Source organism: Mauremys mutica, chromosome 2 (assembly GCF_020497125.1).
Source record: "Mauremys mutica isolate MM-2020 ecotype Southern chromosome 2, ASM2049712v1, whole genome shotgun sequence".
NCBI lineage: Eukaryota > Metazoa > Chordata > Testudines > Geoemydidae > Mauremys > Mauremys mutica.
In genome coordinates this window covers 61,018,880-61,045,768 of record NC_059073.1, presented here as the reverse complement: position 1 = coordinate 61,045,768, position 26,889 = coordinate 61,018,880, and the positions used below count along the sequence as shown (strand labels likewise).

Genomic DNA, 26,889 nt, shown 5'->3' with positions numbered 1-26,889 from the left:
CTAGATGTGAGACATTTTATTTGGCTGTATTAATGCTTATTGTTTAAATGAGCACAGTTTACTAAGTTTGTTCTGGTTAACTGGCATGTCCTAATAATTATTTACCACTCCCTCAGTTTTCATGTCTTCTGAAAAATATAGCAGCAATGATTTCTTTCTTTTTACTAATAAATATATTGAATAATATTAGGTCAAGAACCAATGCCTGCAGTATCCCCAACAGAAACACCCTCTGATGGGGTGTACTATGCCCTGAGGCCACACCCAACCCCAGAAAAGGGCAATGGAGAGAATTCCTCAAGTTGCTCAGAGAGGGTGCAAGGAACAGTCAATCTGGGCCCAGCAGGCCCCTATAAAAGGAGCTGCAGTGCGGAGTAGAGATCAATTCCTTGCTAGAGCTGGAGGACAGTGGATGGTGTGCCTAGCTGGCTGAGGGAGCTACAGGACCTCAGACAGAGCAGTCCTGGAAGAGACTGGGGGGAACACGAAGGAGCTCCGGGCTGGCTACTGGGACTCCACCCTTACCTCTGGGCCTCGTGCGAGTTAAGAATGTGCTGGGGCCAATGGGAAGTGGTCCAGGGAATCATAGCAGTGACACAGTTTATTTAAAGGGACTTGGTGGAGTCTGCTATCTATATGGTCCTTGGGCTGGGACCTGGAATAGAGGGCTGGCCTGGGTCCTCCCCCCACACGCCACTGGGAAAGTGGTCTAGACTCTGATGCACCCCAGAAGGGGAACTGAACTCCTTTAGTGGCCCAGCTGAAGAGCTGGGGCCCGAAAGGCCCACAAAGGTTACAAGTCTCTAGGGAGGCAGCCCTGGGGGGGCGTGGTCCCACAGCAGGGCTGGGACCTCTTAAAGAGCAGGAACCATTTGAAAAAGCCTAGAAAGCTCTGAGAAAAGCCAACCAAGGGGTACTGGGATAGGCCTCCCTGTCAGACTGTTTCCCAGGAAGGAGTTTTTATTTCACATGCAGAGGGCTGAGTCACTGAGGACCCACCACAAACAGAGAGAGAATGCAGGCACACCCACTCGGACAGGGGGAGCTCGCGAGATTACACACTCCCATTTGATGATGATTCCCCATTTAAAACTGCTTTTTGAGATCTATCAGTTAGACAGTTTTCCATATAATATGGAAATGCCAGCTTCTCCTCAAGTTTAAAATATGCTACATTAATTTGTTATATTGCAAATTTTTTTTATTAGTGTTGTACCAATACTAAGGGCTTGTCGACACTTAATGCTACAGTGGCTCAGCTGCACTACTGTAGCACTTCAGTGTAGATACTACCTATGCCGACAGGAGGGATTCTCCCGTTGACATAGGGCAATTTATCTACCTGAGAGGCACTAGCTAGGTTGACGAAAGAATTCTTCTGTCAACCTAGCGCTGTCTATATGGGGACTTAGATCAGCTTAACAAGAAGGCTTTGGATTCTTCAACCATGGGATGGTGTTCCAAGAAGGAGGAGTGCTAAGCAGAGACGGGCTCCACCTAACGAAGAGAGGGAAGAGCATCTTCGCAAGCAGGTGGCTAACCTAGTGAGGAGGGCTTTAAACTAGGTTCACTGGGGGAAGGAGACCAAAACCCTGAGATAAGTGGGGAAATGGGATACTGGAAGGAAGCACAAGCAGGAGAGTGCAAGAGGGGAGGACTCCTGTTTCAGACCGAGAATGCGGGACAATCAGTGAGTTATCTTAAGTGCCTATATACAAATGCAAGAAGCATGGGAAACAAGCAGGGAGAACTGGAAGTCCTGGCACAGTCAAGGAACTATGATGTGATTGGAGTAACAGAGACTTGGTGGAATAACTCACATGACTGGAGTACTGTCATGGGTGGATATAAACCGTTCAGGAAGGACAGGCAAGGCAGAAAAGGTGGGGGAGTTGCATTGTATGTAAGGGCTTGGCTACACTTACAAATTTGCAGCGCTGCAGCAGGGTGTGAAAACACACCCTCTCCAGCGCTGCAAATTGCGGCGCTGCAAAGAGCCAGTGTGGTCAAAGCCCCAGCGCTGGGAGCGCAGCTCCCAGCGCTGTCCATTATTCCCCACAGGGAGGTGGAGTACAGACAGCGCTGGGAGAGCTCTCTCCCAGCGCTGGCGCTTTGACTACACTTAGCGCTTCAAAGCGCTGCCCCGGCAGCAGTGCCGCAGCAGCGCTTTGAAGTGCTAAGTGTAGCCACAGCCTAAGAGAGCAGTATGACTACTCAGAGCTACGGTATGAAACTGCAGAAAAACCTGAGAGTCTCTGGATTAAGTTTAGAAGTGTGAGCAACAAAGGGGATATCGTGGTGGGAGTCTGCTATAGACCACCAGACCAGGGGGATGAGGTGGACGAGGCTTTCTTTTCTAAGCAGAAGTTACTAGATCGCAGGCCCTGGTTCTCATGGGAGACTTTAATCACCCTGATATCTGCTGGGAGAGCAATACAGCGGTGCACAGACAATCCAGGAAGTTTTTGGAAAGTGTAGGGGACAATTTCCTGGTCCAAGTGCTGGAGGAACCAACTAGGGGCAGAGCTCTTCTTGACCTGCTGCTCACAAACAGAGAAGAGTTAGTAGGGGAAGCAAAAGTGGGAGGCAGTGACCATGACATGGTCGAGTTCAGGGCAGAGCCATTATCTTTGAAAACTCATGGCGAATGGGGAAGGTCCTGGATGACTGGAAAAAGGCTACTGTAGTGCCCATCTTTAAAAAAGGGAAGAAGGAGGATCCGGGGAACTATAGGCCAGTCAGCCTCATCTCAGTCCCTGGAAAAATCAGGTCCTCAAGGAATCAATTCTGAAGCACTTAAAGGAGAGGAAAGTGATCAGGAACAGTCAGCATGGATTCACCAACGGCAAGTCAAGCCTGACTAACTAATTGCCTTCTATGAGGAGATAACTGGGTCTGTGGATGAGGGAAAAGCAGTGGATGTATTATTCCTTGACTTTAGCAAAGCTTTTGATACGGTCTCCCACAGTATTCTTGCCAGCAAGTTAAAGAAGTATGGGCTGGATGATTGGACTATAAGGCGGATAGAAAGCTGGCTAGATCGTCGGGCTCAACGGGTAGTGATCAACGGCTCCATATCTAGTTGGCAGCCGGTATCAAGTGGAGTGCCCCAAGGGTCGGTTCTGGGACCAGTTTTGTTCAAAATCTTCATTAATGATCTGGAGGATGGCGTGGACTGCACTCTCAGCAAGTTTGCAGATGACACTAAACTGGGAGGAGTGGTAAATATGCTGGAGGGTAGGGATAGGATACAGAGGGACCTAGACAAATTAGAGGATTGGGCCAAAAGAAACCTGATGAGGTTCAACATGGACAAGTGCAGAGTCCTGCACTTAGACGGAAGAATCCCATTCACTGTCACAGACTAGGGACCGAATGGCTAGGAAGCAGTTCTGCAGAAAAGGACCTAGGGGTTACAGTGGACGAGAAGCTGAATATGAGTCAACAGTGTGCCCTTGTTGCCAAGAATGCTAACGGCATTTTGGGCTGTATAAGTAGGGGCATTGCCAGCAGATCGAGGGATGTGATCATTCCCCTCTATTCGACATTGGTGAGGCCTCATCTGGAGTACTGTGTCCAGTTTTGGGCCCCACACTACAAGAAGGATCTGGAAAAATTGGAAAGAGTCCAGCGGAGGGCAACAAAAATGATTAGGGGCTGGAGCACATGATTTATGAGGAGAGGCTGAGGGAACTGGGATTGTTTAGTCTGCAGAAGAGAAGAATGAGGTGGGATTTGATAGCTGCTTTCAACTACCTGAAAGGGGGTTCCAAAGAGGATGGATCTAGACTGTTCTCAGTGGTAGCAGATGACAGAACAAGGAGTAATGGTCTCAAGTTGCAGTGGGGGAGGTTTAGGTTGGATATTAGGAAAAACTTTTTCACTCAGAGAGTGGTGAAGTACTGGAATGGGTTACCTAGGGAAGTGGTGGAATCTCCTTCCTTAGAGGTTTTTAAGGTCAGGCTAGACAAAGCTCTGGCTGGGATGATTTAGTTGGGAATTGGTCCTGCTTTGAGCAGGGGGTTGGACTAGATGACCTCCTGAGGTCCCTTCCAATCCTGATATTCTATGATTCTATGAACTATGCTGTTCAGAGGTGTGGATTTTTCAAACCCTGAGCGACGTAGTTGTGCCAACCTAATTTTCTAGTGTAGACAAGTCTAGTCAAATGCATTAAAGAACTACGAGTATTTTATGTCAAAACAGTTGCCTTTATCAACCAAATTTGTATTATCATGAAAAGAGATTGTTTGTTTGATAAGACATAATTGTCATAAAACCATCCTGATAGGCATTAATTATGCTACCATCCTCAAGTGATTTGCAGCTTGCATTTATCAGCCTTTCCCTGGTTTTGCCTAGGACTGATATCAGGCTAATCAGCCTGTAGCCACCCAAACAGACCCTCCGACAAGAGGAAAACTGCAGAACAGAGAAAGGAAACACTTGAGATGGGAACACTGAGCATGGCCATAGCAAATAAGGGAAAGGTATCTGCCTAAAACACCCACCAAGTTTTTACCACTATTTGCTGTTTGAGGGCTTAAATGAGACGGAAACTTCCTCTTTTCCCAACCCCTAGAAAACCCCCGTTCTTTGTTATGGTCCCCCCTCCAGTCTAAAAAACAAAATGCCATGTGCACTGCTGCTTCTGGGCAGGTTGTCTTGTGCTTTTCCTGTGCTAGACTGCCAAACACCATATGCATGAGGGTGCCAAACTGGGGCTTGTTCAGGACACTGTTGTACAAAAGGTAGCCCTGAATATTATTTAATGTAGCAGAGCAGTATCCCAAACATCTCTGATTATACAGGAACCCTGAATCTCTAATATGTGCCTGTTTCTACACATTACCGAACTTTCATTACTAGCCATATACTGCACTCCTCTCATCACCCGTCTGACAAATGCTGTTCAAATTTGGTTGTTGGTTCTGAACAAAGTACTCTGGTAAATATCATTACTTGCAGAAAATGAAACCAAACTTTTACAGAAGATTGGGATATTTGGAGGACACTCTAGAAACATACATTGAATGGATAATTTTGGAGGGTAGGAATATTGGATGTACGTGTACACTAGAGAAGTGGGTGTCTTGTGAAGTGCAAACAGATGTGCCAATAAATTGCTTTGCATTCAGCTGTCTGGTATAACAAAGATAAGAAAAAAATGCATAGCAGTCTGCAGATTGGAGGAAAGAAAGCATATGTCACAGTCAGCTGATAACTGGCTGCCTCTGCCTAGGAACATTCACATGCAAATTTACCAATTCTGTATAATGGCGCAAACAAATTACAGCTTGTAATTCACAGCTTTCATTATTTCAGTGCAAGTCTGGATGTGGACACTTATTTCAGATTAAGAATGTCCAGACACACTGACACCAGCGGTTGCTGCGATCAAGTTGGATGCAGGCTCTGTGAGCTCTGACACAGTCCACAGGGAATCCCCAAACACTGTTCCATCCAAGCCTGAGAAATATTGTGCCCGACTACTGACACCCCCAAAATGCCCTCTAGCTCTGAATCTTTCTCTGTGAATTTGAATGCACCAAAAAACCAGAGATCTGCCTCCCCACTTCTACAAACAAAATGGTACTTGACCCTGATGGAAGACAGCTGATGGCTGTATTACAACAGGTAGTTGCAGTTACTGTTGAAATTGAATCTACAGTTCCCAGCCTACAGAGAACTATGACTGAGATTTAGCGTACACTACAAACTCAATCTAGATAGATGGGTGAACTAGAATGTAGAAATTTTGAAGTGGAAGATGATTTCAAAGAGAACAAATTACAAGTTACGAAGAACTGTAATGATATCAAGACTATTAAGACCAAGCTAACTGATCTAGAAAGCTACTCACAATGATGTAATATCAGGATTGTAGGTGTCCCTGAGGGAACAGAGAGAAGTAAACCCTTTGAATTTGTCCCTAAACTGCTAATTAAGTTGTTGGATGTGCTGGTAGATCTTTGTTTTGATACAGAATGGGCACACTGGGCCTTGTTCCCAAGCCAGCCCCAGCAGGTTGACCTAGAGGTTTGATTGTGAAGTTCTTGAAGTTTACCACTTAGGAGCTTATAAAGCAGAAATGCAGAGGGGAAAAAGGAGCTGTTAGAGGAAGAACCAGCAGTTAAAATACTGCTCTTTCAAGATTATGCCCATGATGTGGCTGCAATGAGGGCAGTTTTTAAGAAAGCAAAACAATTCCCCAGGAAGATGGAATTGAAACATTTTATTAAATACTCAGCAATGCTCCATATTAAGAATGGTGAGAAGATAATATTCATTTCCCCTCAGGAGGCAGAAAAATACCTCAAAAATCTGCAAACTCCTCCCTTGCAAGAGGAGACATCTATGGCAGGGGTGGCCAAACTGCAGTTTGTGAGCCGCATGCAACTCTTGTAAAAGTGCAGCTCCTGGTGCCCTCACCACCACCTCCCCATTCTCCACCTACCAAACTGGGAGAGGGAGCTCAGGGCTTCTGCCCTGCGGTGGGGTGGTGAGGCTAGCCGCTTCTGCCAGAGATGACTGGTGCCTGCTGAGAGTGGGAGGAGCACAATTTAAAGATTTGCACCCCTCAACAGCCTGAGTCACCCCCCCAGGCATACCCCCCTTTTACCCTCAGTGGCCCCTCCCAGGTGTTAGCTCTGGGCGGAGAGGCAGCAGCAAAAGCAGCAGCTCTCCCTGCAGCTCCCAGCTGTTTGCTGCTGTCTCTCCCCAGGGCCATAGTTCCCAGTTTGCCAGCTCCAGCAGCTGCCATGCAGAGAGGGGGCCCTGCAGCACCATGTGACTGAGCAGGGCCAGCAAACTCTGGCAAAAATGGGGGGGGGCATGTGGCATGGCCCCCATGCATCACCTCTGGCTTCTGTCCAGTGAGGGTGGGGGGAGCCCTCGGGGCTTCAGTCCCATGGGGCATGGCAGCTGGGGTTCCCGGCAGGTGCGTTCCACAGAGCTGAAGCCCCAAACCCCAGCAGGCGTGCCCTGGCTCTCGAGCTTCCGAAGATTGTCGTATGCGGTTTGGAGGGTCAGTAAGTTTGGCCACCCCAATCTATGGAATAATCTGACCATATGGAATTTGTGTGCTGCTCTCTGATAATGATATGGCTGCTCTAAACAAGTTGATGGGCACTTGTTGATATGTTAGTACCTTCTCCCCACCTTTCATTGGGGTTGAAGAATTATCATCAATTTACTTCCTGTTGCCTTAACTCATGGGAAAGGAGCATCAATGTAAAATCTATTATCTGATTAGTAATATATCTATATAGTCTTGCTTTATTAGATGGAGTGTCCTTATGGACTAAAGTTTCAAGGTTCTATTGATAAGGAAATTTCCAGCATGGGAGAGTAACAAGATGGTGGGGAAAAAGAGAAATTAAATAAGTGGCGGCGGGTGGGGGGGAGCCTGAAAATATAGTGAAGAGAGAAATACATGTTAGTACCATACAATCAAAAAGAAGAAGCTATTTAAACAGTCCAAAAATACACACTTGATACCCGGGGAAGGGGGCAGGGGGGCTGGCCAGATCAGATGAAACTTGGAGATCCTTCACAACTCCTGTGGCCCCAAACAGTTCAACTATAGTAATCACCTGTTTCCATTGCTGTATAATATGTACCAAGAAGTGACACACTACCCTGGATTATATAACTTTTGCTGATCAGATGTGCAAGAATCATGCTGCTCAAGGAAATATGCAATTTCTCATTTATTGTCAAAGCGACTTTATATTTTATCCAGAATATTTTAACAATGATGACTCTGATAATTAACTGTGTCTCCTGGAATATAAAATGTCTTAATAACCCTATTAAAAAGAAAAAAATATACTCAGTGCTTAAAGAAAATGTTGACATTACCATGTTCCAGGAGACAGAACTTTAAGCTTGTAAACGGAATAGAGATTGGGTAGGCCTCTTGGTTTCTAGTTGCTTTTATTCTAAAGCAAAGAACATTGCTATATTAATACATAAAAAGTTGAATGTTACTATTCTGAGCACAAGGTCTGACAATGAAGGCAGATTTACTGTCCTCAAGGCTGAAACTGAGGGTTCTGTAATCATTTTTGCCAGCCTCTATAGGCCAACCTAGGATCATTCCAAATTTTTTCATAAATTTTTATGAGTATAAATGACATGGGCCACCATCCTATTATTATAGCTGGAGACTTTAAGGAAACTCTAGACCCGGTCTCTATAAATCTTCTCCAGATAAAAACACTAATACTCGTCAGGTTCTCATACATGGCTGATTTAGGTTTACAAGATGTGCGGAGATTAAAATTACCCAATTTGCTAAGTTTTTAGCAAAAGCTCTTGCTACGTGACTAGTCAATGTTCTCTCACACATTTTACACATAAATCAGGTAGGCTTCCTTCGTAATAGACATGGCTCAGATAATTTGTGTCAACTGATTGGAAGCTGCAGTAATATCAGAGATTTTAAAGAACCCTTAGCTGTCATTACTTTAGATCAGAGATTCTCAAATTTCATTGCAACCTGACCCCTGTCTGACAACAAACATTACTACATGGTCCCAAGAGTGGGGACTGAAGCCTGAGCCCGCCTGAAGCAAAGCCTGAGTCCCACCACCCTGGGCAGGGCGGCCCAAAACCAAAGCCCAAGGGCTTCATCCATGTGCAGGGGGCCTGTAACCTGAGCCCCACTGCCCAGGGCTGAGGCCCCCAGATGGTGGGGCTCAGGCTTTGGCCCCAGGTCCCAGCCAGTCTAACACCAGCCCTGGCAACCCCATTAAAATGGGGTCACAACTCAATTTGGGGTCCCAACCCACAGTTTGAGAACTGGTGCTGAAAAGGCCTTTGACCACATAACCTGGGACTTTTTTCCATGCATTAGCAAAGGCCTTTGACCACAAAACCTGGCATTTTTTTCATGTGTTAGCAAAATTCAGATTTGATAACCAATTCATTGCTTGGTTTAAGCTTTTATATTTTAGCCCGACTTCCAGGGTAGTTACCAATTGTATTATTTCTGCCCCATTTCCATTACAGAGAGGTACAACGCAGTGCTGACTCCTTTCTCCTCTTCTGTTTGCTTTACCTCTAGAACCTGTGGCCATTACCATCCAAGCAAATCAACATGTACATGGTATCAGGGTGAGCCAAAAAGTACAAAATTAATGTTCTAAGCATATGATGCTCTTGTATTTGTATCTAAGCCTGAGGTTACAATTCCTAACCTACTAACCGCTATTAATAAGTTTGGACACCTCTCAACAATTAATTGTGGTAAATCAGAAATCTTAGGCATTGACAAACATGCCCACAAAGGCCTCTTCTCAAATTGGGACTTTCAATGGCAATCCTCTCACATTAAATATTTAGAATACTTATTCCCAATAATATTCAGAACATCCCGAAGATAAGCATAGAACCAATTATTCCCCAAATGGCTAACAATTTGGGGAGATAGTTTGTTAACCCTCAGTTTGTGGGGTAAAATTAATATGCTGAAAATGAATGTCCTTCCAGAATTCTGTATGTCCTGAAAGGCCTCCTTATTTCTAGTCCTCAAACTTATTTTAAGAAATTCAATAATATTTTCAGAACATTCCTTTAAGGCGTGGGTAAGAAAACGTAGACTGGCTCTGAACGAATTACAGCTCCCCCTATTTCTGGGAGAATTTTGTTTCCCAGAACTTGGAAAATTATCACACCTCCTTTTTGTTAAGCCAGGCATCTTTGTCACTGTTAGATATGACTGTACAGACTCTACCTTGGATTCAGATTGAATGAAAATTAGTATAGCCCCTTTCAGGCATTGTAGGTTCGAACTATAGATTTGATGGCTCCAGAGCTCCCACAATAACGGTGGTGAGACAAGCTTGGTCAACCCTGAACAGAAAGTTCTGCTGCCATCCATTCTTCCACACAGAAGCAGTCCTATGGGAGTAATCCTATCCTTAAAATCAGTGGCAAAACCTTGATTTGGAGGGAATGGGTGGAGAGAGGAATTATGACTATCGCAGCTAATTGACAATTGTAAATTTAAACCGTTTGTAAATCTTCCGCAGCAATTTGGTTTGTCCTACTCCAGAGCATGGAAATATCTCCAATTAAATTATTTACTTATGAATGTATTTGCATTGGGAGCTCCAGTACCTCCAGAACTTTTATTATTTTGAAGGAAACTTCCTGGATTTACTTAGCCACTGGTTTCCTTTTACGACTGACTGGCCCAAAAAACACTGCCAAAGATTGATAATTTGAGAGTTGCTTGGAATAGTGATTTGGATACACAACTATCTTTGACTCAATGGAATACAATTGTATCTAATGTTAAAAAAGCAATTATAGATCTGTGACTATGTTTTATTCACCAAAAGACACTTTTTCAAACATACTAGTTCCCATATAGACTAATGATAATGGTTCTCATAAATGCAGCTTACCGCTGTTGGAAATGTGATTCCCTTGGTGCTACATTGGCTCATAAATTTTGGAAGTGCCCCTGTTATCAAGAATTTCTGGTATGAGGTGGGTCAGAGGACCAGTTTGATATTAGTTGGAGCCGTCCCCCTTAAGTTTCATTCTTGGATGTATTCCTGATACCTTCAGGTTACTGGTAAGGATGTGGCATGGTCTTTTTTTGGTTGCTAAAAAATTAATCCTGCAAACATGGAAAACTTGATCCCCACCAAATATTGATGCCTTGCTCAGTGATGTGGCTGATCTTGCAGCTAGTGAATGACTGGCATTCTGCAGAAAGGGAATGCCCAAAAAATTCAAAGCAATTTGGGATGGCTTTTTAAGAGGTGTATGATTAATGTCGATCTTGAAGATAGATATGTCGCTTCTCCTTCTCTCCCTCTATCCTAACCCTCTGTATTTACTTTATGTATTATGATAAATCTGGTATTTCGGTATATTTGTTGTATTTGGAAAGATTAAATTAAAAAAAAAAAAAAGTGTCCACACAGACTTGTATCAAAAGAACAAAAAGTGTGATTTAAATCAGATTGTTATTTTGCTTCCAGTTTGTGTAGAGACAAGCTATCAAATTCATAAGACGTTATCTTTTGATTATTCAAATGTCTTTAGTGCACTGTGAACCCTCAGGTGTTTTGGGCTCTCAGGGTTTGTCTACATGGGGATGCTCAAGACAGTTAAGGCAAATCAACTAAAGATGTGAAGTGAATGCTGTAACTCAATCCTCTGGTTTGTCTACAGGAACATTTCTTTCCCAGCAAGCTGGGGTATGAATCTAGCCTGCACTAACCTGCCATGCACTAACTGTCCACTGGCCCCTGCTGAGGTGCATTAAGAGTTCATTAGCACACTCTGATCTAGTCCTGTTTCAAAGAGCACTGGATCAAAGCACGCTAATGAATTGTTAATGCACATCAGCAGGGTCCACACAAACAGTGCATGGCAGGCTAAGGTAGGGCAGATTCACACCCCAGCTTGCTATCAACTCAGGCCAGACCTACACTAAAAAGTTAGGTCGACCCAGCTACATTGCTCAGAGGTGTGAAAAAGTTTACACCCCTGAGGGGCATAGTTAAGCTGATTTAACCCTCGGTGTAGATAGAACCCTCTCATTGCTGTAGTGAGTATCTACAATAAAGCACTATAATGGCACACCTGAAGTGCTACTGATGTGTCACAGTAGTGGTTTTAGTGTAGACATAGCCTGAGTCTTTGGGCTTATCTACACTTCCGCTTAAGTCGATGTAAGTTACGTTGCTCGAGGGGGGAGGGAAGGGATGTGTTTTTTTCACACCTTGAGTGACGTAACTTACATTGACTTAAAGCAGTGTCCACACCATGCTATGTCGTCAGGAAATGCTCTCCCACCAACATAGCTTCTGCCTCTCGCTGAAGTGGAGTAATTATGCCGACAGGATACTGCTCTCCCATCAGCATACCTCGTCTTCACCAGATGCGCTACAGCCAATGTAGCACAGTAATGCAGACTTGCCCTTTGTGTAGGTAAATCCTAAGTTACAGGGAACTGAGTCTGTTTAACTCCTGAATGACAACACTTCCATCTTTAGTTGATTTGCCTTACATTTCCTTAGTGTCCCCACGTAGACAAGGCCTCAACATTGCAAGCGTAGCATCCTGAACACTCATCGCTTCAGTAACAGTTTTTATATCACTTTCCACTTTTCTCAGAATGCATGCGTTTTACATCAGACATACCTTTTAAAACAATTGAAACAGTTATTTCCTGCTACACATTATACCACTATGGTTTTGTGAAAAAGCCTTCAAACAAGGAAGAAACAGTTAAATGATTTGATGTAGCAGCATGATGCACATCCAGAAGTAGAAACTGAATTACTGTACTCAACAGCAGCTCACTTTGTCAAAAATAACCACTTTCTAGACACACTGTATTCATTAACATTTTCACCCTCTTACTCTACAAACTTTTATATGACCGTAGTGTTCTGAGATTTTTTTTATAGCTTGTAACAACTTATTCATAAACTTTAAGTCAATATTCTTAAGCAATCAATCTTCTAGAGAAGCTGAAACAAATCAGATATCCATTTATTTTTTTATTGCAACTAAAGCAGTGAGGCAAAGTGTACCTCCCTAATAAATACCTATGTTGTCCCCATTTTTTGTAAAGGAAATATGGTATGTTTTAGGGAAATTAACAGCCACTATTCAGGTTGTAATGCTGAGAAAAGTTACATGATAGCCAGATTTATCAGAGGAGATGATTTTTTTTTGACTGAGTCATCATCACTACCATGAAATTAATTTGCTATTCCATAAACTCAGCCCCACCATGGCAGCCTGTATTCTTATACATTAATGCCAAGACTCATTTATAAACTTGCTTAAGATACTACCCAAAAGTTGGACGTGGAATGTATTAACCTATTTGCCCTGGTATTCCTGGCACCATCAAGATAATGCCTTTTATTTTGCATACTTTTCAAGTGTAACAAAGGCTACTAATGCAAAAAGTAAGTTTCTATTCTTTATACTGTACATTTGGTTTACAAAATTTAAAACACTAATTAAATATTTTTCCAGGGCTAACTGTACATTGTGATTGTGCTTTAGGTTTGGCACAACACATCACCAAGTAGAAGCTGTAAAGTTTCAGAATTTTTGGTGTCCTGATTGAAAACACCAGGAAGACAACATGCTTTCTCTAGGAAGAAAGCTAGCTCCCATCAACTCACTGTATTTCCTAGTAGCCAACTTTGGCTACAAGTGAATATTACATACTCCATGCTAACAAGAAGAATGAAATAGGAGGAAGAGAAACCTCCATCTCACCTATGCAAGGCACTTGTGTGTATTTGCTTTTCAACACTGGGAGACATTAAAGAACAATGGATGTTCTGTGAGGATTAGATGTTAAAACAAAACATTTACATGGCACCATTCACAGAAGTTACATAACAAGGTGATAGGTGCCTTAGATAGGTCCCAAAGATAGTATTAAATATGATAATGAACTCAAACCCATTGCATCCCGCGAAGTGGGTATTCACCCACGAAAGCTCATGCTCCAATACATCTGTTAGTCTATAAGGTGCCACAGGACTCTTTGCTGCTTTTACAGATCCAGACTAACACGGCTACCCCTCTGATACTTCAAACCCATTTAGCATCCCAAAAAGTATGGCAGCACTGGAACAGCATGATTTGGAGTTTAAGCTTCTTTGACAATGCTTTCCTCTACATCCAAACACCATAAGAGAGACGGACAATACTAGAAAAATTTAAAAAAGGTTAGATTTATATCTTTAAAATATTTTACATTCATGCCCTACTAGTCTTGAAAGATAAAAAGCAAAGCAAAGCAGGATGCAGTCACAAATGAATTAGTTTTCCTGTTATGCCCTGCCAATAATCACTGTTCTTTCTTGAAAAAGACCATCTTCCAAGAATACGGGTTAATTCAGTTTCTCTTCAAGTTTAATGCAAGGCCACTTCTGATCTAAAGCTGTATACTCATTTGTTAAAACCACAGTGGTTATCTGATAGTGATAAAGCTGAAATAACCGAAAAGATAGGTTTTCCACTTCAACTACATGGTTTCAGGTATAGCATTGCTCAGCTCTTTAACTCTTAAGCTTAATAAGAAGCTCCTGAAGCATTCTGGTAGTGGCTATTCTTGAGCTATACTGTAGTAATTTACATGCTGCACAAGTGACCAACAATATTGAAAAGGTAACTACAACACAGTGTGAACCTCTTTAGATGATCTCTGCTCTTCAGATGATCTTGTTCTTAGTTTCTCTGTCAAACACCAAAATTGAACAATCTCAGCTATCTCAACAGATTAGGGAACAAGTTAACGGTCCCAGTCAGATCAGAAAGAAGGATACATTCATTCTGAAATATTAGGATCTTATGTACACTAGAGAGTTTGCTGGTACAGCATATATTAAATAAATAATTATAAAATGTATGGGGATATACCTATCTCATAGAATTGGAAGGGACCCTGAAAGGTCACTGAGCCCAGCCCCCTGCCTTCAGTAGCAGGACCAAGTACCAATTTTCCCTCAGATCCGTAAGTGGCCCTCTCAAGGACTGAACTCACAATCCTGGGTTTAGCAGGCCAATGCTCAAACCACTGAGCTATCCCTCCCCCCATCATTCATATATATTCATTCCCTGACCAAATTAAGGTATGCCATCATCTACACTAGGACCTTTGGCTGAAGCTGTCAATTAAGGTGTGATTTTATTTCTTTTTAAGTAACTATGTCAGCAAAACTTTAAAGTGTAGACTAGTCCTAGGCTTTTACACCTCTTCTCAGACAGGAATAAGCTATACTGGTATAAGCACCTTTATACCAATAAACGTATCCATGCTGGGGGTGGGTTGTACCGCTTTAAATACACTAACATGGTTAAAGTGGTACAACTTTTATGTGTAGACAAGGCCTAAGCCACCAGTCTCCAGGTTACGCAACTCCAGCAACATTAGTAGAGACCTATGAAATTTCACACTTACTGACTATGCTGTCTAATGACTACAAAACTTTCATTTCATTAGAGCCAGAACAGAAACTGACATTTTGCATTATCTAAATGCAGCTTAAATTGTTCAGTGAATCAGTAATTCTCTGGAGGCTAGGAAGTAGTAAAGTCAACCTAACTGGATATTTAACCAAAAAGCTTTATGATACACAGCAGAAGATCAAAGCCCTTTTCAATGCTCCACCATAGGTAGAGAAGACAGCAAGACTAATAGTTCTTTTGTAAATTTTACTCACACAAACTGCTTTACTTCACAGAACAAATTCCTTTGGCATTTATAACTCAGGATTAAATAAAACCCTATCAGCATGAAAATAAGGAGCATATATGGAACAGCAGCCATACAAGTCTTTTTTTAAAATCAATTTTCCCCCTCTAGAAATTAATATGGATAAAATTGTCAATTTTAAATGTGTTGAAACTCAGGTGTGACTTACTTAAATTTATAGATCAAATTCATCCATAGAACCATTTGCATAATTTTTGTCAGCATATTAAGGCCCTGATTTGGCAAGATACTTATGTGTAACTTTAGGTACATGAGCAGTTCCATTGACTTAGTGGCACTACTTAAATGCTTAATGTTAGGCCCGAGCTTAAGTACCCTTGCTGAATAGGGGCCTAAATGCAAAGCCTGGCAGTTTAAAAGAAGTAGCAGCCAAAGTCCTGATTCAGTATGGCTTTATGAGCGTGTTCTTCTCCCAGTTCTGGAGAAAGGAAACCTATTCTGGTGGTGTACTGTTGCTGAAGGAGGCATAGGAATATCCACTTGGTTCAAAGTGAGAGTCACAAAAAAATATTCATTAGGGATACAGAAGTGTTTATTCAGTCTTTTAATTAATAAAAAGGGTGGAGTTTGTTTTGTGTTTCGTGTGCAGGTCCAATGGCTCTTACAACCCTGTTTTTCTCAACTTCTCTTTGTGTTTTTGTTCACAGGATGGCACACACAATTCAGAGTCTGACTTGTGAGGCTTTTCTGAAAATGAAAGCTGACAGTTCTAATGTGGATATTAACAGCTAGATTGATAATCACCATCTTGATATCCATGCAGCTCATTACTGCATTTTTAACATGCTGAGCACGAATGTTCTTCAGTGGACTTTTCATTAGTAATAAAGCAGCAGAGGCTGGCGACAGCTGAAAGTCGGGAGGCGAAGCTGACATGTAATGGTGCATTTAAAGCCAATTTAGCCATGAAAGACCTGTGTAGGATCTGGAGCAAAAAGGTGAAACTGTACACAAAAGTACAGATTTTTCAAATCCATGTACTTCCAATTTTCTTATAAGGATGTGAAATATGGACATTGCTTAAACAAGACATCAGGAGGCTGGAGACATTTTATATGAGTTGCCAGAGGTGACTACTGGTATAATATGGTTTGATTTTAACAGTAACAGGGATATATCATTGAGAGCTGACCTTGAGAGGATTGAAGACATCATTGGCCATTGCTGTCTGGCCCTTTTTGGTCATATTGCCTGCCTCAGAGATAATGTCCCTGCACATCATGCTCTGAAGATTGGACTTGAGGATAGGAAGGGTCACAGACTGGTGATGGCTATGCTGTCACCTGCCAATCAACTGGCACCAGATCAGCAATAACCCTGTGGAGCTCTTAGACCACCTAGACCAAACCCATATACTGTGGTCACAGACACTAGGCACTAAAGACCTCCACTGTATAGGTGTGTTGTTGCAAACATCCTACTGCATATGAAAATCAAAACAGGACAGGCAAGTCCCACTCTAGAAAACCTCCCCTATGGAAAAACACATACCGCAGTGCTAACAGCCTTTATCAACTGGGCTAAAATACAGACTACAAAATTACTTTTCCTAGGCGTTACTGCTTCAAGTCCACTGAAAAGAATGAGCTAAAGAATGGAAAATGTGTTGAGGGAGATTGGGGGAAAAAGCATTTAATAAGTAACTTATTAAGTTACCATGTAACTTGTTTCAAAAGTCCCTCATGGAGAGTGTCAGATAAACTGAACTTGCCTCATGATGTCCTATCTTCCTTGATAGCCCAATGACAATGCCTGATTATACCCAGTGACTTTGCTCCCTTCACATAATACCCATTCATGCTTGTTCCCAGAAGGATATTTGGGTATATGGGTCAGGACCTGAGACCCTTCACATCCTATTCCTTGTAGCCAGGCATGAGTATGCGATTGGACTTCCTGACCATGAGGTTCAGACATTGGACTGGCATTCTGCTTGCTTAACAAGGTTATTGAACATCTGAAATAGCCTCCCTCCCACTGACAGGATTGGCCTAACCAGGTCAGCCTCTTTCCCACCTGCCCCTCCTCCTGGCTCCTTCCAATGCCTCCTTTCACTCGGAACAAGTGATGATACATTCATGGCTGGATTCGGTACCCACTTTCCCCTCTCTTTATTCTCTCTTGGCTTGCAAGACCCTTGCTGTCAGTCTCAACTAATGGTCCGGATTCTGGTTCTCAGCCATTATTCATTGTATCCACATGCAGGCAGCAGTGCAATATCCACGAGTTTCAGGTTGGTTTTGCGAAGGACAGAATTCAGAAAACCAGAACATGAGATAGGATAAATGGATGTCCCACTGTTTTGAGCTCCAGCAGCAACACGCTCTGTGGTATCATCATTCTCATCTTGGAGGCAGCTATTTGATGACAGATATGAATGTTGAACTCATAATTTGTGTAAAACAAGACTAAACTGCATCAAAATGTATTCCTTGCTGTCATGTTCACATAGTCTGAGCTTTTACCACAGCAGGCCTGGGTAGGTGCCTGAAGATCTGGGACTGCGGACCAGGACAGGAAGGATATCCTTTGTGAGTGCAGGAATTTTGTGTAGTCTACTAAGGGTGAATCATAGACCCTCAACAACATTACAATATAAACTGCTTGTTTCTTCCTAATGGCATACATTTATTGGAAAACTGCTCAGTCATGGACTGAATCTTAGCTGAATTTTTGGGAGTGGGGTATGCCAATTACAGCTGAGGTAAGCAGTATTTCTGATGGTATATCTTCACAGATTAATCATCCCGTCAGGTTTACAATCAATGGTGGGTGAAGTGTGTCTCATGACCCTGCAGTGGTGGGAGGGAAGGGTTTAAAATTAAGCATAAAACTACTTTACTGTACTGATGGGAGTGGGAAGACTCTCAGAGCAAGGGTCTGTGGATTTCTTAGTGAAGATCTTACTGCATGCCTGTTAAGGCTTGGATATCAGAAGATACCATTTGGCCCTTGGTCTATGTTATACAACCAGTGACAGAGAGGTGAGGCCTTCGTCATTGATAGTTCACTTTCTCTTCCGCCTTTGAGCCTCTACCAGGATATGTTGTCTTTAGACAATAGGTGACATTTTCAAAAGCACGAAGTAATTTAGGCTCCTAAGTCTCAAGTGCCTAAGTCATTTTTAAAAATTGGACTTAGGCTGTTAAGTCACTGAGGGTATGTCTGCACACTGAATGGCAGTGCGTCTCAGAGCCTGGGTCCACAGACTCAAACTGGCAGGGCTCACACTACGCTGCTAAAAACAGCTGTGCAGATTTTATGACTCAGGATGGATCCTGGACTCTAAAGCTCACACCCAACCCTAAGCTTCAGGGCTTGAGCTCCAGCTGGAGCTACAACGTCTACACAGCTATTTTTAGCCCCATAGTGCAAGCCCAAGTCTGTTGACCCAGACTCTGAGCCTTGCTGCTGCAGGCTGCTGCTTGCTGTGTAAACATACGCTTAGGTACTACTTTACTCAACATCTTTCTTAAGTACAATCCAGTAAAGTAGTAGTCACGGTTGCTCTGCATATGTAGTGGTATCTGTCCTCAAAAGTTCCTTCCCCCAGCAAAGGCTTGATTTTCAAATTAAAAATATGCAAATGTGCATCTAATTTACTTGTGCAATTACTGCTGCAAGCCCTATTCTGGTACCTGTGTGAGCAAATACTTTGTTAGGGCCTGTCTACACTGGCAATTTACAGCGCTGCAACTTTCTCGCTCAGTGGTGTGAAAAAACACACCCGAGTGTGCAGCAAGTTTCAGCACTGTAAAGCGCCAGTATAGACAGTGCACCAGCGCTGGGAGCTGTGCTGCCAGCACTGGGAACTCCGCCCCTCATGGAGGTGGGTTTTTAGAGCACTGGGAGAGCTCTCTTCCAGCGCTGTGCCGCAACCATACGAGCCATGTTAAAGCGCTGCTGCACTTAGCGTTGCCAGTGTAGACTAGCCCTTATATACACCTAATTTAGGCTCTAAATGAGAGACAATCTGTTTTGACACTTCTATCAACATACCAAAGCAATGCTAACATTTAAACACAATATGCTGATCTACAATAACCCTTTCACACCATACATGTACAATAGGCTGGGAATTTCTTTCTCCTATCTTTATAAAAAATATACAATCAAGGAGATACCATACACGTATTTGCATCTGGGATTCATTGAATAAATATTTTACTTGATCTTCCTGCTGAAATCACACCATGCAATCTCTCACCCTACCTGGATAGCCCCAATTTTCTGTCCAATCATTGTAAAATAATACAATCAGAGAGCTCATAGGGAAAATAAGTTTTCTTGCAGAAGCTCCCCTTTTTTCCTCCAAAGTACTAAAAATACTCCACCATTATCAACACTAGTTTCCAGGCTAGAATTACATGCAATGACGACAGCCTACAAAATCTTTTGACTGATCCAATGAAGTTAGTTACAAAGACATATTCACTTATAGTCATGAAAACTATAATAAAATGAATCTGTGCAATATTGCATTTTAAAAGGGTTTAAAATATCTTTCTTCTCTAAGACATGACTACAAAAATGTTGTTTGCCATTCCATATTTACTGTCTCTCAATAATTTACATATAAAATGTGCCAGGATAAAAGATAAATAGTATCTTTTTTCTGACTGCCCACCCTACAAACTCAGCCTGGGAACTGAAAATCAAGCTACATTTTTTTTCCCCCTTGTGCTTCATCACCTGTAAGAGAGATTCCACTGATCAAATTTTGTCCTCAGAGACAGCTGCACAACCCACTGCTTTTCAATGTAGCTGCATGGTGTAAATGACTACCTTGTAATTGGAACTTAATAAGCAATTCTGTTTATGATGCACAAGGAGGAACAGAATCCAATTCTGTCTCTCAGCTTTATTGGCTCTGCAGAATAAAAAGTAGTAAAAACGTAATTAAAGTAATTAAATCCAACTCTGAATACACACCAGGAACAGATCTGTTGAGAATAGATGTGTCATTTTTACATTTGTCAACTGTCTCTTTAGGGTCTCTACTTAAGTTCATGTTTATGGGGGTTCAGCAGTGTAACAATATCAAAAATGCCTGACTATAAGGAAACAGCATTTTTAAAATCTCAGTCTTACGGCTTGTCTATCTACAGGTTTTGCACCGCTTTAACTATACCAGTTTTGAAGCAGATGCAGTTAAAGCAGTACAGCTCCCTAATGTGAGTACAGTTATACTTGTATAAAGGAGCTCATACTGGTATAGTTCAAGAGGAATAAGCTGTACTGGTATAAACACCTTCATATACCAGAATAACTGCTTCCACCCTAGGAAGTGTATCATTTTAAACCTATCATTGTAAAATCACACCAGTAACCGAACTAGCTGAATCAGTACAAGAACTCTATGTAGACCAGGCCTTAGAAGTACAGAATCAATTAGTAAGACTTGGAGATATTTAAAACTTATTATATTTATATAATGAATGCAACCAAAGCCCAGAATTCCCTTTCTGACATGATTAAGTACTTGCCAAAAAATGAGGCATTTAAAGCAAAATTAAAATCATAATTAGCTCTTAAGTATGTTGCCTTGATTAGGTCCTTGCTTTCTGTGACATTAGGCATAGATATATTTGTACTGTACTGTGAAATTGACTTTTATGTTTAATTTATGTAACTTGTGTTTGGTAACATAATGTCCCTTGTAAATCAATTGCTGCATTCCAGCCTGTCTTAAAAAGTAAAAATTAAGCCATTTCCACTGAGGTAACCACCAAGATAAACTTGCTTCCATCCAGAAATCTTCAAATCAGTGCTGTAGTATCATCTGACTTAAAGGAATGCTCGGTAAGTCCTTTAATCACTATTTCTAGATCCTGAGACATTGTTAATTAGCACATTGAAGATTTCAGTGTTTTGCAATACCCCTGAGAAAGGATTAAAGTCTGCTCTATAACAACTATGAGTTTTAGGTAAAGGCTCAAATGGCAAACAGACACAGTCTAATTGTTCTCAGGTGAAGACTCACATGGAACAAATCAAGTTCATTTTAATGCATATCTTTCATTCCCCCAGGGCTGCAAACTATTACCACTTGTTGCAGTAATTATTATTCATAATATTCTAGCCTGCCTCAGAAATGTTTTCTCAATTATTTATTCAATCAAGCCTTTGAGCTTGGAAAACTAAGTACATAGTGGGGCTTCTGTAGGTGCTTTGTTCTACTGTTATCCCATGTTGACTAAGTAGTGCATATCTGCATACGCAAATCAGGAATTTAGATGCAAAATTACCCTATATACATAAATCCATTGATCTGTTAATCTAGCTAAGGATGTTCATGGCAGAGGATGCAGGCTATCATAGCAGCCCACAGGCCAAAGCATCTCACCTCTTCTCCCATAGCATCAAGACAAGTTGTAAGAGCATATTCAAGTAGCTTCATGGAGCTACCACTGGACTCCCTCACTTCAAGAAGCATGTTATCTTGTGTTGAGTGAGAATAGAGAGAGTGAGACACCAAGCAAGAGCAAAATAAGAACCAAAAATAAAATTTTAAACCATAAAAAAAAAAAAAGAGCGGGAGAGAGAGCCAGAAAAGCACTAGAGAGAGCAAAAAGTGGAAAAGGTGGCACATCCATCTGATGTAGGGTGTGGTAGCTCCACCAGGAAAAAAAATTGGGAGGCACTATCCCAGCCACAGCTATTAGTCGTAGGAATAAACTGAGAGCAAATCATGTTCCCACACAGAACCCACTTATCAAATGTAGATGCCAATCAGCTCTGAGAAGTCACTGTGATAAATTGTTACTCAAACACGAAATAAAATGCTTTCTCTTTGTCATTAAAAGATAACATTTAAGATTCCTGTATTCTGACTGACCCGTAGGTAGGGTAATATTCAAGACAACTGGTGGAAAAGCTGCATTGTTTATCAAACCATATTAAAAATAATATCCATTTGATTATAATTTCATAAAAAAAGCTATTGACAAAGCAAATATAACCACATCATTGTCAACGGACACACAATCTGCCATTCAGATGCTTTACATAGAAAGGGAGTGGACAAAGGCATAGTTGATTCATAGTGCTTTTTGTCAGTAACAGAAAATATTACTAGCTCTTTTTGCTTTGCTTAATTTCTCCCAGTTGTTCTTCCTCTAGCATTCTTTGTTTAATTTCTATAACATATAATTTCTAATTTTTTTTCTTTAGGCTCCCTTGATTTTTCTGAAGACCATTACCTTTCACCTGCACTATGCACAATCCAGACACCTTTCCCCCAAGCACTGCCTGATTTGCGATACATGGGAGAAAAAATGAATTGAACAAACATTTTCCAGTATTTCTGATTCAACTTTTTAAACCAAAACAGCAAGTGGAAGACTCTGGTGCCACTGTAAGTGGCTACTTCTGTGATGTGAGGAATGGAGAGAAATAAGGAATTAAATTTGGCATGTGATAGTGGGAAACTTGCTTTCTCAATGTCTTTTCAATCTGGCCTCCCACCAATTCAGAAGAATCCCAGATACCCATCTGTAGTATTACCAATCCCTCACATTAAAAAATTGTAAGTCACACCACTCAAAATCATAAGATTGGTTTAAATCCAGGAGATTTAAATTTGGGGCTAATTTTTATTTATTCTCTGGTTTCTGAGCCATTAGGGTGCACTCAGGGGACATTTTCAAGATTTTCTCTGCAACCACCAGGATTTTTTTTTAAATGAAAGCTGAGATTTTTATATAGTCAGATCGGATCAGGAGCCAGGGTTATAAGAAAATTATCCAATATTACAAGGCTCATAATAGAATCACAACAGTTAGCAACACTAATAGGCTGTTTCTTTGCTCTTACACAGTAACACTTTTCTGGTGGCACCAACAGAAATATCTTAAAACCGACTGGGACAAAATGTTTCCTGCCGCCAGAAAATTGCTGCTATGCAGTACAGATGTGATCACACCCAAATTGTGGTGAAAACCCAATGCAACACATATCCTGGAATATCTTACTTCTTAATTAAGACATCTGGTTTCTAGAACAGACATCAACATCATATTTTCATGTCTCCATTAGATCCAATCTCCAGTAGCATCAAACTAGCTATCTATTACAAGGGTGATTCTATTGCAGAGTCTCCTTCAATTAAGCATCCTAGAATTTACAGCTGTGTAGTTCTTTACGTGCACACACACTTGATATGGAATAGGGAGCATTACCTTCCCCTAAGAAAGTTAAAGTGGTGAATCTCATAATATTGATAATGTGAAAGATATAGATGAAAGGGTATGGAATCTAAAAGAATGTCTCCAAAAACAGATTATAAAGAGATCATTTCCTCTTAGCCCCAAAAGAAAGCAATATGCACATACTTCAGGAGTACACATTGGCTCCATCCATTCAATGTGCTGTTCAAGCCTGTCCAACATAGATTGACTGGCATCACAAAAAACACTTAAAGCCATTGTTTCTTAAAGTTTTTTCTTTAATAGGAAAAAATTACAAAAGAAAAGAAACAGCTGATCTCCTAAACAAAACCCGGAAGAAAACTGTCATGTTCTCTGGTCTAACATTTACAATGGAATTCTGACTAGAGATTAGGGTACTTTTAAATCTATTGTAGTTCAGGATATGATGTTATAATTTAGGGGACAGGGACAGTTTAGTCCACAACATCTATTCACGCGTGCAAAGGAGAGCAAGAACTGGAATGAAGAAAACTTTCATACTCCATACTTTTGGATTACTCCTTACGCTAAACTAGCTCATCTTTTGTGTATTACAACTCTTTCACCTGTATTACAACTTTAAACTTGATGACAAACAAATACCACTGAATTTAGTTCCATCAGAAGATGTATACACACATTAGGTTGACTCAAGCCTGGTCTACACTAGGCGTTTAAACCGGTTTTAGGAGCGTAAAACCGATTTAACGCCACAACCGTCCACACTAGGAGGCACCATATATCGATTTTAATGGCTCTTTAAACCGGTTTCTGTACTCCTCCCTAACGAGAGGAGTAACGCTAGTATCGGTATTAACATATCGGATTAGGGTTAGTGTGGACGCTGATCGACGGTATTGGCCTCCGGGAGCTATCCCACAGTGCAGCAGTGACCGCTCTGGACCGCAATCTGAACTCGGATGCAGTGCTCAGGTAGACAGGAAAAGCCCCGCGAACTTTTGAATATTTCCTGTTTGCCCAGCGTGGAGCTCCGATCAGCACGGGTGACGATGCAGTCCGAAATCAAAATAAAAAAAGAGCTCCAGCACGGACCATGCGGATGTGATCGCTGTAAGGGTAGGCAAATCCGTTCTATCAGCGCTCCGTTACAGAAGATGAAATTCAGAATCCTTTTTTAAAAATCTCCAGACAGACGCCATAGCAGGGACTCAGCGCACTGCAGCGTGACAAGCGTAACGGAAAGCCAACGAATCAAATGGACGCTCATGGACTGGAGGACTGAAGCTATCCCACAGTTCCTGCAGCCTCCGAAAAGTATTTGCATTCTTGGCTGAGCTCCAAATGCTTCTAGGGTCAAACACAGTGTCCGCGGTGGGTCAGGGCATAGCTTGGCAATCTACTCACCCCCCCCCACCCACCCCCAGAAGCGAAAGGGAAAACAATCCTCTGACTCTTTTACATGTCACCCTATCTTTACTGAATGCTGCAGATAGACACGATGCTGCAGCCGTCAACACCAACATCCTCACTCCCCCCCTGCCATGGGTGGCTGATGGTACAAAAGGACTGGTAACCGTCCTCGTCATCAGCCTATTGGCACATGGGGCAGTAACCATGCTGACTAGCATCTGTCAGGTCGATCAAGGGCTCCTGGCCCTAATTTTTTCTGGTGGATGGTGGATGGTGCAGTATGGCTAGTAACCATCGTCATCATAGCAACAGGCGGCTGAGCTCCATCAGCCCCCACCCTTCATGTGTAAAGAAAAGATTCAATTGCCCCTAGACTAGCAGAGGGATGCTGGGCTCCTCTCCTCCACACTCCTTACTGTCCTGTCTGGACTATCATAGCAGCTGGAGGTTGCCTTCCACTCATTTCTCACTAACAAGTCACTGTGTCTTATTCCTGCATTCTTTATTACTTCATCACACAAGTGGGGGGACAATGCTACGGTAGCCCAGGAAGGCTGGGGGAAGAATGGAATCAACAGGTGGGGTTGTTGCAGGAGCACCCCCTGTGAATAGCATACAGCTCATAATTTCTGCTGGATCTGACACAGAGCAGCTGTGCTCTCTGGTTCTCTGATACAGTGGTTCTCTAGTACACTTGCCCAAATTCTAGACAGGACTGATTCTATTTTTAGATACCAAAAAGGAGGGATTGACTCAGGGAGTCATTCCCAATTTTGGCTTTTGCGCCCCTGGCTAAGAGCAGCCAGGGGCACTTATGACAGCAGCAAATGGTACAAAAGGACTGGTAGCCATAATCATCCTCACCAGTTCCAATTTATGGAAGGGTTTGGATGGTGCAGTATGACTGGTAACCATCTCTGCTGTCATGCAAAAGCAAAAGCATGCTTCTGTGTAGCGCTGCTGAATCGCCTCTGTGAGCGGCATCTAGTACACATACGGTGAGAGTCACAACAAAAGGCAAAACAAGCTCCATGATTGCCATGCTATGGCATCTGCCAGGGCAATCCACCCGCGACAATGATTTTTGCCCCATCAGGCACTGGGATCTCAACCCGGAAGTTCCAAGGGGCGGGGGAGGCTGCGGGAACTATGGGATAGCTAGGGAATAGCTACCCACAGTGCAACGCTCCAGAATCCGACGCTAGCCTCGGACCGCGGACGCACACCACCGAATTAATGTGTTTAGTGTGGCCGCGCGCACTCGATTTTATAAAATCTGTTTTACAAAACCGGTTTATGCAAATTCGGAATAGTCCCGTAGTGTAGACGTACCCTCACTCCCACCACCCTCCAGGCAGCGGCTACGTTTTATATCAAGCCTATTTTAGACACCACCGAAAATGATATTTAACACCTTTTACCCAAATTATATCACTACTTACTTCACTAATGATGTAAATAACCACAGATAAATTGAAGAGAATTTGAAGTGAATTCCAGGCTCGCCAAAACCCCCCCAAAAAACAAAGCAATTAAAATATTCAATTAACTAGTTTTCTTACCTTGTTCTTTTATCTGACGAATTTGCTTCACAGTTTCTTTCAAGATTGCACATTTGTCAGGTTTAAAGTTAAAGTTGTCAATATCGTTAAAATTCGCAAATATCAGCTCTGCAAGTTCTTCTATGTATTTATTCTCCTGCTCACGATTACGTTTCTCAGTGCTTCTTTTAGGGCTGAAAGAGGAGTTTAAAATGTGTTATTTTTAACAATAGTTTGTTCACCTTCTGATGACTGACAGTTCATAAAAACATGAGATTAGGATTTTGAAGAATATTGAACAACATCAAAGAAATAAAACAAAAAAACCCCTCATCGACCTACTGTTTCTTGAGTAGCAATGTCTATGTTAGAACAAATTAATTTGCTCAAAAGTGAACATTTTAAAGAGGACACCGTCCACTTGTTTATTCCCCAGCATTCAGCTTTTGGAGATGGGGTTCAAAATTAAAAAAAAAAAAATATGCAAAAAAAGTTTAAGCAAAATACAAATGCA

The 26,889-nt window shown here is 42.0% G+C and overlaps 1 protein-coding gene across 2 annotated transcripts in view; it reads right to left on the bottom strand.

The window, feature by feature from the left end:
* NCOA2 (nuclear receptor coactivator 2) overlaps positions 1-26,889 on the bottom strand; it is a 272,820-nt gene that overhangs the window by 84,648 nt on the left and 161,283 nt on the right. For both annotated transcript variants that reach the window (XM_045004855.1, XM_045004854.1), the window contains exon 4: positions 26,397-26,569. In XM_045004855.1, coding sequence (XP_044860790.1) covers positions 26,397-26,569 — 173 coding nt within the window. The remainder of the gene's footprint in view (positions 1-26,396; positions 26,570-26,889) is intronic.